The 16,005-nt window shown below is 35.9% G+C and overlaps 1 protein-coding gene across 1 annotated transcript; it reads right to left on the bottom strand.

Annotated features, from left to right (window-relative positions):
• Positions 1 to 776: 776 nt before the first annotated feature.
• On the bottom strand, positions 777 to 5,016 carry LOC121431177 (thialysine N-epsilon-acetyltransferase-like). The gene is made up of 5 exons (XM_041628687.1): positions 4,404 to 5,016; positions 3,526 to 3,669; positions 2,705 to 2,881; positions 2,201 to 2,241; positions 777 to 1,798 (listed from the first exon to the last, which is right to left on the bottom strand). The coding sequence occupies exons 1-5, from the start codon at positions 4,669 to 4,671 to the stop codon at positions 1,571 to 1,573; spliced, it is 858 nt and encodes a 285-aa protein (XP_041484621.1). The 5' UTR covers positions 4,672 to 5,016; the 3' UTR covers positions 777 to 1,570.
• Positions 5,017 to 16,005: the final 10,989 nt, after the last annotated feature.

The raw sequence follows: 16,005 nt of genomic DNA, 5'->3' as shown, positions 1-16,005 counted from the left end.
TGAAATCTAAACAGAAACAGTAAAGATTTTGTACATAAAAACTAATTGTTTCGTGGCCTGTATCATGATATTTATTCTGCATGGAATCAAATAATTTGATTAATTCAGCGAGAGATCAAAGATACATGTATTGTGTTCTTAACATCGGTGGCAATGCTCAACAGTTATAACTTAAAGGAAATGTTTACTTTTTATTAGTCTCCTTAATGGAATCCATAAAAAATTGATTATGGGCAGTTTGATCTTTCCTTTATGGAATACGAGGACATATTTCAATCGTCTGACGCTAAAGTGGAACTAACTAGTAAAACACAGTAATCGCATTTTAGATTATCTAACTACACATTGTGAATATAAATAAATATATAAATACATACAAAAAATATCGTAATTAAATAAATATTATATCAAGGTTTTGTTTTCCAACAGAATACATTTATGACTTGAAAAAATGTTAAGGAATGTTTGCAGAATCAAAGTTATCTCCCCGAATGTAAACGCCACAGAGATACGGTGGGAGAATATGGTTTTCTTGTGACGTTGCAAGTTTGGAATGTTTAAACAAATCGCGATTCTCCTTGAGAAATGACCTTTAACTTGAACTCCGGCCATTCCTTTATCAAGTTATTTCGAATTTCACTTTTCAGCGGGTGTTTTTCATTCTCGTTGTTGACAATATAGTTTTATCAAAATTTGTCAGAATTCTTAGCTGCGGTATTTCGCCATATATAGACTGCGGAGCTATAACTATATTCAGCCATTATGTCTTTTTCATAATCTTCTTTCTCGTCATCGTCATCATCTTAATCATCTTCAATCTTCTTCTTCTTCTAAAATAATAAATACATTACAATTATGAATAATGTGAATACACATGATCGTTGGCAAAGAGAAATATCATCAATGATATTAGTAGAATACAATACACTCTTAGAACATTACGTCATAAACTAGAACTGCATATAAGCACCTCATTCAATTAAGTTTCAAAGAAAATAAGATCTTTTAGCACACAAATCTTGAAATATCTATATAGTGCCAGTATACTAGTCAATCATGAAAATATATTCATATTGCACGCTGTAAGTTTGTGTTTAGTTCACACAAATATATTCCATGAAAATGATAATTTTACTTCATGAGTGGCAAATAAGTAAATAAGTAAACTAGTACTTGTAGGCATCTTTTGTGTGGTGGACACAATGTTGTAGCGGATTTGTGTGCAGTTGGCACATTGTTGCAGCGAATTAGCATGTGTTTAGCACACTGTTGTAGCGAATACGCGTGTGGTTGGCATAATATTGCTGCGAATTACCGTGCGCTCGGTACAACGATGCAGCGAATCGTGTGCACTGTTATGGCACCTATAATAGGTTGGCACAACTTTGCAGCGAATTAGCTTGTGGATATGGCACAACGTTTCCGCGAATTGGCGTGCGGTTGACACATGTTGCAGCTCATTTTCCGTGTGCACGGCTCGACTAAGCCTTACATATTATAATGCCATACTCCATGTCTCTTTACGTCATAAAACATTAAATAGATTATCACATTAAAGCAAATCATTCTTTCAATTTGTTACAAGCGATGACACGTGGACTCCTCTCTTTCCGAGTTTCTCGATGGGTTTGTGGTTGAAGACGTAATGTTGCAGCGAGTTGCCGGCCATGGACATGATGTTGTAGCCGTGTTTCTGGGTCTGGTTCTCGAAACCGACATCCTCGTACCACTGCTTGGCTCGGTCGTTTTCGAAATCGACGTAGCCGCTGATGTACTTGCAGCCGTCCAGGTAGCCCATCTGTGATTGAAATGAATTAATTAAGATATTTTGTTACTTTACTGATAAAATATGGCAACAACAACAATCATATCGCGGGGATGAAGAGGAAGAGATAAAAGATGCAGCTGACAAAGATAATGATCAAGTATAGTATCATCATCATCATCATCATCATCACTTTTATCGGCATTATCATAATAATTAGGAAAAATAATGGTCAAAATGACGAAATATTCCAAGAAATTAAACTGGTAATTTCTTCCTTTTTATTCTAACATAATGCGATTATAAACTTGCAGTAATTATTTGACGAGATTTCTAATTGCTGTGTACAATTTGATTTTGTAATTATAAGTTTTAGCAATTAGTTAAAGGGGGCGGGGCAGAAGAAACTATAAAAAATGAAATCATGAAACTCACCTTACATACTTCATGTAGTAATACAGCACCAAGTCCTTTACCTATTAAGAAAAGATCAAATTCAAATATGATATTACTATCAATGTCTATATAACATTATCATTGGTACACTTTTAAATGTATATTCTACCCCCCCCCCTTTTTTTTTGAGGGAGGCGGGGGTCATTGATCGAATTCATTAGTTTTTATTTCCCGACGTTTTCACGTTATTGCCAGTATTCAAACATAGTTAATTAGCTATTCATTGATTGGCATGATTTTGTGTCTAAAATAGACCGACAACATTAAAAAAATGAGAACGAATTCATGTACTAGTACTGTATATTCATGCAGGTGTTTTTTTAATGTTTTTGTGGCGTTCGTTGTGGTGTTGATGTGATGATGACGATGGTGTGGTGGTGGTGGTGGTGGTGGTGATGATGATGATGGTCATGAATACACTCAGGATTATGATTAAGTTGTGGTTTTCATCAACCCAAAATGTTTCTCATCTATTTTTCTTACCTCTGTAATCATGATGAATAAACAGATCTTCCCATGTGATCGTGCGCCCCTTCCATGCGCAGTAGCCCCCGCTGAACATGGCATAGCCGATGATGCTGTGGACATCATCATCTTCAAAGGCCTCGAGCAGGACGCACTGGTAGCAAGGGTTGGATCCAAAGCCATCCTTTTTCAGATCTGTTCAAAGAAACCAAGTAATAGTTTTAGAGTAATGATAAACCATGGAGAATTGACATTCGATCTTCAGACACTATGATAAACATATTATATCGATGTTACGTTATGATACTGATGGGAGGATCTGAACAACATAAAAACTTTGAAATGTTATACTTTATTTACACGATACTTGTGAAAGGGAGCTGAATTCATTCCCGTACATTTTACTAAAAAAAGACTGACAAATGACGCTCTCAATTATTTTATTGAGATAAGTAATCTTTCATTTTTTGGTGAGATAAGAGGGGATGAGATCAAAGTTTATAAAATGTCGACTCCTATAAGAATGACTTCAAGAGTTAATCCTGTCTATCTACATTCGAATTTAAGTGAATAAAGTTGTTATCTTTTAAGGGGGAACTCGGGTACTCTTTCATTACGTTTTCAATCTCTTACAGAATGAAGCGCTAAAGGACCTCCCATCAAAGTGGCAGATATGAGCAGCAACAGAACATGACGAAGTCAAATCACATCAAATGCAGTTGACGAATTCAACTCCTGTCGGAATCACCTAATCGTAAGATTTATAAACAAATGAATTTCATGGCAAGAATATACTGTTACCACGTTTTCTTTAACCTATAAAAAATGAAATAAGTTACCTTCTTCCGTGATTTCGACTTGGTCAATGGTGCCCTCCCATTCTGCGAGGCCTCGAATCAGCCTTAGGACATCACCGCAATCGTCGACCTCCGCGGGCCGGACAACGTACCGTGTTACGAGCTCCGGATCGACTTCGTAGGCGTCTGTTTAAGATGGGAAGATCGAATAGGCCTATCAATATATATAGATTCTCTTTTTTGTTGTTCTTTTGTTGAACCGATATTTTTATGCAATATATGTTACTTTGTCACTTTTATTAATTCCCTAAGTAGCCCTCACTGGCGTGGGGGGGGGGGCTTGGGGACACGCGGTCCCCTAAAAAGTTCAACGACCAAGAAAATGGGGAAAAGTTAGGTGGAAATTAAAATGTGTAAGGTACGTTATTTTCTTAATATTATGCTGAAATATATCACAAAAGAAAATTTACATTTTGCACATTTTACATAGGCAAATTTTTGCTCGCTCGCTCCGCTCGATCAGGATTTTAACATCCCCCTTGGCGCCATATAAGGCCCCCTCATTTCTTTTGGTTTTATTTTTTACTCAATAATAGGCCTACAGAAAAAGAAACGGGCATAGATGTTGCTTGAAATGCTGATATATTTCAGCTATTCCTTTATATTCAAAATACAATAGGTTGAAGGGAAACAAGACAATATCATAGCTTTACAATTGATAGTGACCATACATGCATTATAATTATAATATTGCTTAGACCTTTAGTTAAAAGAAATGCCGGATTGCCCCTCAAAAGTTTAACTTATCGACGAATACTAGTGTCGACTGTCTAATCGTGGAGCGATATAGCTCCATGGTCTAATATACTATTTTCTCAATTTTATAATAATGTCATCACAAATGCTAAATTCTTACATACCTTCTGACACTTTGAGCTGAGAAGCAATTGGTGTTGTTTTAATCGCAGACATTCCAAGAAACCTCTTTTGCACATCCATGTTGTTGAAACAGCTGAGCAGGTCATCCTCGGGAAAGTTCCTCAGCAATGATTTCCTCAAGCACCTGCCGATCGTGCGCCCCGTGGCCGTCCTCGCTGTCGATGTCGCCTCCGATGAAACGACCCCGAGTAGGTTGGCAGAATGCCTGGTCGAAACGGAGAATGCGCGCTGTGAAATTCTTCCTAGCATGGTGATGGTTAAGATCTGGATCGAGCTGTCAATTTCCTAATCGTCAAGTGAAAACTAAGCTTTGTGTTTTTAACTTTTCGAGAATATCAAACTCCTCTGATGATTGAAGTGTCACGAATATATACTAGCAAAATCTACAAACTGTGACGCAAATACCACTTTCGCTTAGTTTGTACCTCGCTTTCAATATCTTCTCCAAAATTGATCGAAGCCCAAGGAGACAATTTCTTTCGTGTAAAGAAGTGTATTCGAGTGTGACACACACAGCGCTGTTTTGAATGGTCCGTGAATGGCTCTTGTTTAGTTCTTTCTGTCTTCTCTTCTTTACCCTGTAACGTCTGAGTTTGCATTAAAGCCTCACAATGAACAGTGACAAATTTGAGCCTTTTCGGGACATTCCTGGCCTTTTATGCACCTTCAGATCCGGTAACCGTGGTGAGAGCCAACAACAGTTCCGAGACTTTACTTCCGATCCTCAAAATCGATGAAATCGGTGGTATATACGTATACGCACACCTCCAAAAGCTGAAGTGATATGTCAACGTTTACAAAGACCAAGGAAATTCCTGTCTTGAAGAGCTTGTTTGTTTTATCCTGAATTGATTGGATAGACTTTGAATCGAATGAATCAATTTTTTTATATTAAAGGTGATTAATTTGATTAATATATGTTAGTAGTTTTGTTACCATAACTACAAACATTTGAGACAATCTCAGAAAGTTAGAGTGTATACACTCTGAAAAAATAAATCCACTCAAAGATAATTTGGCTAGCCAGAGATTCTTGTCAAGGTTAAATAGAATTTCTATTTGAAAATTGACAAGATTCCTATCAGACATGATAATAAACTATTCATTTTAGATATTTATAGCAGTTCGATTTAGTGATGCCTCTCTTACAAGTTATTATTTCAAATAAGAATAAATCGTTTTCAAAGTGCACATTTTGGGGGTTACAAATTTAGATCCAACGGTGGCAAAAGTATGAATGTGTCATTTTAAAGTAACTTTATAAAAGTTTTAACTTTCGATTCATAGCTTCGAAAGTACGGTCAGGGATCAAATTTGCCTTCATTGATGATATTGTTCTCATCAAAATGCTTTGGCCTCCAGATTTCGTTAGGGATTCTTCACTTTAAAAAGGCTAAAACGAAATTGGTCTTTAAAAGTGGGATGCATTGTCATGTAATGATTACCATTTCGTTTGAAGTTTGGCAAACAAGAATGGTAATCGGTAATGGTCAATTTATAGGGGAAGGCAAGCTCTTTTCTCTTTCTCTCTTCGTCTCTATCTCTCTCTCTCTCTCTCTTGTTCATGTTTAATTTTGAGTATGGATGTGGACGACTTAACCATGATCTTCCTGTATTACACGCAAAATATGAAGGGAACTTTGCACGTTCTTTTTTTTATCGTTATGATGAGTTTTAAAAAATGTATTATTCTCAGGAAATTTAAAATGGGTTTTTATTGTACCTTCAATGTATAAATTCACAGCTGCTCGTTTATGACGTCTCAAATCGTCAAAAACTTGAAACAAATAAAAAACTTGAAATGTTATCCTGCAATTTGGCAATCAAACAAAAGTATTAATGTGTCATTTTAAAGTAAATTTATAAAAGTTTTAACTTTCGATTCATAGCTTCGAAAGTACGGTCAGGTATCAAATTTGCCTTCATTGATAACATTGTTCTCATCAAAATGCTTTGGCCTCCAGATTTCGTTAGGGATTCTTCACTGTTAAAGGCTAAAACGATATTGGTCTTTGTAAGTGGAATGCATTGTCATGTAATGATTACCATTTCGTTTGAAGTTTGGCAAACAAGAATGGTAATCGGTAATGGTCAATTTATATTAAGGCAAGCTCTTTTCTCTTTCTCTCTTCGTCTCTATCTCTCCCTCTCTTGTTCGTGTTTAATTTTGAGTATACATGTAGATGTGTACGACTTAACCATGGTCTTCCTGTATTACACGCAAAATATGAAGGGAACTTCTTTGCACGTTCTTTTTTTTCGTTATGAGTTTAAAAAATGTATTTTTCTCAGGAAATTTAAAATGGGTTTTTATTGTACCTTCAATGTATAAATTCACAGCTGCTCGTTTATGACGTCACAAATCATCAAACACTTGAAACAAATCAAAAACTTGAAATTTTATCCTGCAATTTGGCTATTAAACTTTTCGCCAGGGTGAACTTCCCCTTTAAGCCCTCAAGAGATGAATGAAAACGAAAATGATTTTTTTTACGAGAAGTCAAATATTTTAAGTGTGCATTCATTCTTCTTCAATTAAAATACCTGAAGGGGATTTAAAAATATGCATTAGCAAATATCGGCGACTTGGAAATCGATTCCAAAGTGTAATTCAAATATCTAGCTTCATGAATGTGGCACTTTGATCACACTCTTAAAAGGGTTGGCAAAAAATTGCCAAATTTTTAACCATCACTGGGCAACATATATACTGTCCACACAACTATTGGTTAAAAACTGTCTAAATTGCGTAATAGAAACTAATAATTGGGTAATAAATTTGCTCAATTGGATAATAATTAACCAGAATATATATGTTTTTTGCCAACATACATTACCCAACACAGTGAACAGTATAATATGTTGACCAACATTTTAAGTGTGCGTGATTCTGTGTATAATGCTTTATGATAATACATTACAAACATGCATGAAGTGAAATAGCAATCAATTCTATTTGGATGGGGTTCTTTTCAGAATTTCATTTCAATCTTCTGAAGTTATACGAATCATTATAGATCAAGAAAAAAGTTTGCTAATTTTGTAGCTGATACGACATGAATGCAGTAACAGATTTTGATTGTTTGCAGGTTTTGTTATCATGGTTATGCAGTCTGTACCATTTTTTGTTTCAATCCAATCATCTGAGGCGACACTTCATTATACATGAAGCTAGGATTTTAATGAATTGATTTAGAGCAATCATCTTTACATCCCCTGAAATATTTAAAGAAAGAAAGATAGATAGATAGATAGATAAATAGAAATACACGGATGGATATATAGACAGGTAGATAGATAGATAGATAAATAGATAGATAGATAGATAGATAAATAGATAGATAGATAGAAATACACGGATGGATGGATAGATAGACAGGTAGATAGATAGATAGATAGAAATACACGGATGGATGGATAGATAGACAGGTAGATAGATAGATAAATAGACAGATAGATAGATAGATAGAAGTACACGGATGGATGGATGGATGGATAGATAGATAGATAGACAAGTAGATAGATAGATAGATAGATAAATAGATAAATAGTAGATAGATAGATAGATAAATAGATAGATAGATAGTAGATAGATAGATAGATAAATAGATAGATAGATAGATAGATAGATAGATGATAGATAAATAGATAGATAGTAGATAGATAGATAAATAGATAGATAGATAGATAAATAGATAGATAGATAGTAGATAGATAGATAGATAGATAGTAGATAGATAGATAGAAAGATAGAGAGATAGAGATAATCCAATTTTGTGATAGATTGTGATACAATATTCAGAATACAATATCATATTTCATCCTTCACTCTTTCTTCTCTCTTCTCTCTTTCGGGGGGGGGGGGGGCAGGTGCCTCCAGCCCCCATCTGTATGCCACTGATTTATGATACTATAATGGAAGTAACTGAGAATATAAGGAGAGACACAGAGGGTGGATATGTGCAAATAACTATTGATTGTTAATAAAAATAGGGAAAAAATGCAGTGTCGAACAGCATCCTTTTCCACATTCTTTATCCAGGCCATTGTATTAATTCCCACCCTCCCTCCCTCCTCTCATTCTGCTTTATTTTTCTTGTTTTCGGAGGGGGTGGGTTGGCATAATGCCCTCACAAAAACCGGACTTTCCGCCGGTACATAAAGGTGTAATGCAAACACTTTAACTGTTTCCGATATATAACCTATTTTCGGGTCCTATTTCCCGTTCACGTTCAATGCCAATTGCCAAAAATGGGCAATACTTTTTCGCTATATATCTCGGATTTCGACCTACTTGTGTTATCTCGTCTTACTTATCATGATTGTGTATCTTGTTGAATAGTGACGTCACAATGGACTGGAAATGTCGAAGATGTAGGTTGGTCTAGACCTGAATCATCTTGCCACAGTCAAGTGGACGAAACATATTCCTAATCGATCGAAGCTTAATACGTTATTTTGTATAGCATACCATGGGTCGGTTTTGAGTTAGTTTTGCTGGTGTGACTGACGCACCATGTGGCTGATTCGAAGTGTGGATAAAGTAAGCTCATAATCTTCTCCCCCACTGGTCTAGACTTAATGATTTTTTTTAAAATTATCTGAACGGGAGGTCGTTCACTTATTTTTTCCACCCATTTTCGTTTAATTGTATTTCCAAGTAGGCCATAAACCATTAGAAGAAATGTGATGTCACAATAATTATTAATCGCTAATATGAAATATTCCGGTGACAGTATAGGTTCCGTAAGTAGTAAAAAAAAAGACAGGTAAATGATCGATAATGAGAGTGTTTCAAATGTGGGATAAACAGTAATTAATCACATCATGATTTAAGCTGATGATACATAGTCTGCAGGCACAGACCCTGATTGAAACTTTGATCTACAAGTGAGTCTTCACGCATAGACTAGCACGTGACATAACTGGCAGAGCGAGAGGGCCTTCAGTACACAAGGCATTATAGGCTGCACATCCAGACCCTTAACTCGAGTGAAGGGATTGCACAGCAGACTAGACATTCTAGATGAGACAAACTATTCGTCGGCCCGCGGCTGTAACTAGAATATTCAATGACTAGATACAGTGGCGTACCTAGGATTTTCCAAAGGGGGGGGGGAATTCGTCCGCCAAAAAAATTGACAAGCAAAAAAAAAAGTCTTCAAAGGAGCGGGTCACTTGTGGCTCGTCAGGGTTCAGTTGTGACTCGTCAAGGGGGGGGGGCAGGATATGTCCCTTGCATGGGTTGTGACTCGTCAGGGGGCGGTCTGCCCCCTCGGCGCCCCCCCCCTTAGGTACGCTAATGACTAGATAACTAGATGAATAAAAAAAATGAGTCACTTACATGAAGATAAAAAATGACCCGTGATTCTATTTTGACCCCAACTTATACTAAATAAATTACAAATAAATGTATAAATAGATAAACAAACAAATAATAATTAATTAAATACTAAAATAAGATAATGAATGAATAAGCTAATAGACGATAATGAATAAATAAATAGATAGATAAATGAATAATCAAATGATTAAACAAATGCATAAGTCATGAACGAATAAATAAATGTTTTACTTTCACAAAGTTGAAGCTTTAGTGCTGGGCAAGCGTTATAATCAAGGTGTTTCACCGGACTAGCAACTTCCTACCACAGTTTTGTGACAGTTTCTATCTTCCGGGGAGGTGGCTTAGAATTAGATGGGCATAGTCGTGTTAACCGGAAAATTTAGGTTTTTACTTTAAAGTTATCTGTAAAAGACAAAAATAAATCAAATGGACACAATAGGAAGCCTAAATTTCCGGTTACAATATTTGATGCAAAAAATATCTTTGCTGAGCCGTGTGCAATACAAAGGGGAGGTTCACCCTGGCAATAAGTTGGATTTAAGTGAAAGCAGAAAAATAGAGAAAGATATTGGTGAGGTTTTTATGAAAACCCATCAAAGAATAAGAGAGTTATGAATCTTTGGAAGTCTTAATTCTTATATGTTATATGCGAGCAGATACCCAATTAAATAGGCCCATCATAAATGTTAATTCCCTAAATTCCATTTTTTAAATGAAATGATTATGATGAACACAGTTTTTTCTGTTAAAAGGCAGCGTAAAATGATGATCCTAATGATTCACTGCCAAAATAAAATCACTTTCAAAACTTGTCTAGAAAAAAGGTAATTTGTATTGCAATACAAATCAAGAGGAGCTGTGACTTTACAAAATCGAGTCTTCAAAATTCATAACTCTTATTTTTTGACGATGATCCATTCTTCATCATTAATATTATTTGTTCTCAAATTTTCTGCTTTTAGAAAAACCAACTATAATCGTCAAGTAAAGGTGAATTTCCCCTTTAAATAGTGACGCATTAAATTATGCAAGCCAATAATAACAAGTGAACCATGTCTAATGGTCCCTAGTCTCTCTTATTTGTCGTCGGCAATATTGTCACCACTCAAGTTTCGTCACCTTGACCACCTATCATGAAGTATAATCATGTACCATATACTTGTATTTTATCAGTAATATAATTACCAATATCAAGATTCGGGACGGATCCTATATTGCAGTGTTGGGGGTCACAGAAAATCGCTGTACATTTTTTTTTTTTGGGGGGGGGGGTGGCATATTTTTCTACACGCAACAACAATGTCCCCTGCATGGTCAAAATATAATAGTTTCGCCCCAACATTTCTGTGAAGAGGGTGGGATTCGTGGAATAAATAACGTCATTACTCCATAAAGGGATTCATTTTTCTCCTCAATTAAATAAAAAGTACGAGAGAGTGTATGTGCTTTAACATAAATACGACAGGGTTGTGTAAAACTTTGGGCCAAGATGATCCGGCCATAGCGTACGCAGGATCTTTTCAAAGGGGTGGGGGTCAAGCTGAATAAAATGTTCACAACCAAAAACAAAAAAAGTCTCCACCACCAATTTTAGGTCGTTTTCTACCACAAAGCAAAAAAAAAATGTCTTCACCACAAATTCTACGACGTTTTCGTATCTGAAAAAAGCCTTCAAATTAACTTTAGTTGTTTTTTTAATCTTAGGAGGGAGGGGTATCAAAAAAAATTAAGGGGGAGGGGTTCGGACCCATTTAACCACCCCCTAAGTACGCTTCTGAGAGGATCGATGCCAGCAATGTCTCCTTTGTCTGATTATGACCATCTCCACCTCCTTCGCCACCACTGCATCGTCGTCGACGTCGTTTTCGCAATAGCTTGTTATCACCTCTGTCGTCAGCATCATCGTAATAAGTATCGTCATTATAATTATCGTTGTATATGCCTTATTATTATTATCATGATCATCATGCACATTTGCTGTCACGGTCATCGTCATTATCTATAGGCCTACTTATTCCGTCAGCATCATCATCATCATTATCTCCGTCGCCGTCGTCGTTGAAATAATCATCGTCATTTTTATGATCATCATCATCATCATCGTCATCATTATCATCACATCATTATCATCATCATCATAATCAACTTTACCACCACCATCATCATCATAATCATCATCATCATTATCATCATCATCATCACCATCATCATCACCATTTTCATCACCATCATCTTCATCACTCTGTGGGTAAAAAAAAAAACTGCGTGGATAGCCAGACATAACGAGTGGTGCAAAACTTCAACGACAAATGCAACAACAAATCGAGCGAGCAAAAAGGTGGAACTATTTACAAAATCTCATTTTGTAATATAGATCTTGAGATCTATTACATTTCACTCTTTTCCTTACCTTTCATTTTCTCTTTTTTTTCTTAATAATGAAAGTTTAGGAATTTATGGCCCTCAAGCCCCTTCCCCTCCATCTGTATGTTTCATTTCCAAATATAATTTTTAACATCACTTTTTACTGTGAGAAACTCTTTTCGTTCTTCAACACGTTCAATAAGATTTAACGACAGCAAGGAAGGAAATAATAAAAAGTGATTAATATTCTCTTAAAAAACTTTCCATGACATTAATATTTTTATTGAGCAATTATTAATATCGTATCATAGCCATATAAAGTCTTGTCGGAAATAAGCGGTTTTCATTGTTCTACCATTGCAAAATATAATACGGTAGTTTTAAAGACTATCTAAACCAAATCCGTTTGAGTGATAACAAAGGTTTTACCTTTTAACCGGGAACACCGCTTGATACGGCATCTCTTAAATCGTTATCGTGAAAATGCCATCATTGGTCAGTTGCTTTACACCATCAAAAGTTCAAAAGGGAAGTTCCCTTATTTCTAAATTACATTCTGAATATTTTTACACGCTTTCGACATAATTACTAAGAACGCGTGATATTAATTTTATGCACGTTCAAACACATTTGCACTGTAGAACATTATGTTCAATTAGTAAAGTGTTTCTTCCTATCTATCTTTCGTTTTTCTAAATGTATTTTTTTCCAAGTGTATTTTCCTTCCTTCCTTCCTTTCTTTCTTTCTTTCTTTCTTTCTTTCTTTTTTCTTTCTTTCTTTCTTTCTTTCTTTCTTTCTTTATTTATTTCTTTCTTTCTTTCTCCTTTTGTTCTTCTTCCTCCTCTTCCTCCTCTTCTTCTTCTTTATCTTCTTCTATTTTATCTTCTTACTAAGTTCTTTTTCTTCTTCCTCTTCTTTTTCTTCTTCCTTCTTCTTTTTCGTCTTCTTCTTCTTTCCCCCTTAAGTACTTTTCTTTGTTAATTACCTGAAAACTCATGGAGGGGTGCCCCATATCCCACGAATCGCTGTCCCTATCAAATACCTCGTCAATTTATTTGATAACTTTCATAAATAACTCCTTCCGATTTTAAGCTTCGAAATCGTAATGTAGTCCATACTCTTTTTTTTAAAGGGATGGTCCGGGATGAAATTATTCGTATCGAAATAAATAAAAGTAAAATTCACAGAGCAAAATGCTAAAAATTTCTTCTTCTTCTTCTACTCTTTCTTCTTTAGGCACAACCACGCAAAATTTAAAATCAGTCGAATTATTTTCCAACATTGACATTTTCCAACGTTCAACAACTTACAATCGAGGGAGAAAAGCGAACGAGAAGTACAGGGCCTATAGTTAATTGCGTATGCCAAATATAGATTCTACACATGTCGTCATCGGAGAATCCGGAAAGATGCATCAAAGGTATTCGAATAATCTAATTATTGTGCATTTTATCAGTCGATAGTTGATACCACATCCTCTACGGACCGGTGACACCAGAAAATCTTTTATTTATAGGAGTGTGATGATTTTGTCGCTTTTGAATTAAATCATTGCTCACAAATCGGCAGTTTTTTTATGTAAAAGTCAGCAATTTGCTTTAACCCTATTTAGCAAGGTCTAATATCCGATTTGATTTTGAATTTATTTTATATCTACCATCACATGCCATAGATTTTTTATTGTTCCATTTCCAATTGTCGTGACGTGGTAAAAAAAGTGAGTTTCTATTGACTTAGTGTTACATGATTTTAGAAAATCAGCAGTATGAACAAGGGCGGAAATCTCTCCCAAAAGGTATGGGGACGAGGGCTAGACAATTTGAAAAGCAAAAAAAAAAGTTAACACCCCAAATTTAAGGTCAATTCCACGAAAATAAATTTGACAAGCAACAAATAAAAAATAGGTTATCATCCCAAAATGCAAGTATATTTCGATTTTGATGTATTTCTTAGCATCAAAGACCAAAAATAGAAGGGGAACATATTGTGTCCCCATACTATTTTGAGTAGGGAGGAGGGGGGACACGTCCCCCTGTCCCCCCTGGGATTTCCGCCCATGAGTATCAACTTCCCTTTCATACCGAAATTATACGGCAATGTTTAAATGAATCAGCCTAACGCCGCAACAACGATGAAAGTTTGTGTTTTCCCAAATCAACGATTAAATTGGACAGTATACGGTACTCTCAATTTAAATTTAAATCCAAATTCTGAATTTGTTTTCAATTCTAACCTATAAGTAAACCTTGAAATAAAAAAGTGAATCATTCGCGTAAAATTTACAATAGTCAGCCTGTGTTTGTAGTGAAATACTCCCCCCTCGACCCCCCCCCCAGAAAAAAAACAAAAAACAATGAGTCAAAGTGATACATTTTATAGAGCGATACACGAATTAAAAAAAAAAATTAAACAAGTGCACTCCTAGTTACCAATAATGCATATAGCATTTCCATTTATTTGAATGCAGGATAAAAGAGCATGGTAGATTAAATGCCTTGCTCACGGGCATAGGTGCCGCGGCCGGTTATCGAACTCCGGACTTTCCATGTATATATAGCCAGGCGCCTTTAGACCACTCGGCCACGGCACCTCCACTGTACTGTCGAATGTCAGGGGTCCGGACAGCCCGACCACCAGACAGCCCGACCCTGGACAGCCCGACCCGCTGCCCTGGACAACTCGTCCCGGTCGAGTTGTCCAGGGTTGGCTCCGAATCGGACAACTCGACCACTTGAATTCTTCTTCAAAATTTCATAAAATAAAATCTCAAACTTCACTTCAAAAGTATTTTCCCGCATAGTCCATGTTTCTTCAATACATTCTCGACAGAAAAATTGACATTTCAGTGCATTTTGAGCTATTTTGAAAGAAAATATAGCGAGTTCCCTTGCAACGAGAATAATCCGATACCGCCGGCCGGCTAACCGCGTTCATTCAACTTACAACTTGCAAATTTGAGTTGATTTTTCCGTCACTTTACATATTTTAATGGTGAGTGTGTGCTACTTTGTATTTTCATATTCCATTTTCACATTTCCTGTACTTATTTAAAGTTATTGCATTTCACAAAACTGATACTTAATGCAAACTTTTTGAGATAGTTCACCTGGAAAGGACACCGATGCGGTGCTTCGCCTCGCCGGCCGGCCAGCTGGGCGACCGGCTGTGCTGTGATTGTGACTGAGTGAGGCAGTCGGCTCAACTAGCTATGCGAAGTCAACTTACTTATTTTAGTTAATTTTTCCATCTCTTGACATATTTCCCATTTTCCAATGGCGAGAGTGTGCTATTTTTGCATTTTTACACTTCTACTTATTAAAAAGTTTTTTTAATATCACTAAAAAATGTATATAATTGTACCGAAATTGAAAAACTTGTTTTTATCAAAATCTAAATATTAAAACTTGCTTTTCCTTATCGAAAAAAATCAAAATGTCTCTTATTTTTTTACCTGTCAGTATCTGTCACAGCTTTTTTAAATGCAAATTCCACTGGAAACAACAAGCTAGTCTTCTGGAGGATACAAGCACTTGGGCTGGTCCCAACCACCTACACCGGGATGAGGAGAAGAGGTTTCATACTCGACAAGCGATGGCCTTTCCATTTCTTTCACGAGCAGAAATGATACCGAGTTCCAATGACTTGGGCATCAGAGCAGCAGTCCCTTGATCGATGAGGTAAGTACAGCTTCTTAGATAATATCAAATTTGTGCACTTCATGCAGGCATATCAAATTTCAATTTTTATTTTTTGGTATTTTCAAATTCTTTAAATGAAAGAAAGAACAATTGAACATTTACTTATTATTTCTTTTATACATTGTTTGAATTGAACAAAAATTTAACTTTTTTTATATATATACATTGTATTC

Source organism: Lytechinus variegatus, chromosome 17, assembly GCF_018143015.1.
Source record: "Lytechinus variegatus isolate NC3 chromosome 17, Lvar_3.0, whole genome shotgun sequence".
Lineage (NCBI taxonomy): Eukaryota > Metazoa > Echinodermata > Echinoidea > Temnopleuroida > Toxopneustidae > Lytechinus > Lytechinus variegatus.
Note: the sequence above shows the minus strand (reverse complement) of the source record. Positions and strands in the feature narration are given on the sequence as shown.

Bases quoted from the DNA above. Each gene is read 5' to 3' on its own strand.
- LOC121431177 (XM_041628687.1), bottom strand. From the start codon at position 4,671: ATGCTAGGAAGAATTTCACAGCGCGCATTCTCCGTTTCGACCAGGCAT. The intron at 3,670-4,403 runs GTATGTAAGAAT...CATCTTAAACAG, and splicing joins TCAGCTCAAAGTGTCAGAAG to ACGCCTACGAAGTCGATCCG. The intron at 2,882-3,525 runs GTAACTTATTTC...TTCTTTGAACAG, and splicing joins AGTCGAAATCACGGAAGAAG to ATCTGAAAAAGGATGGCTTT.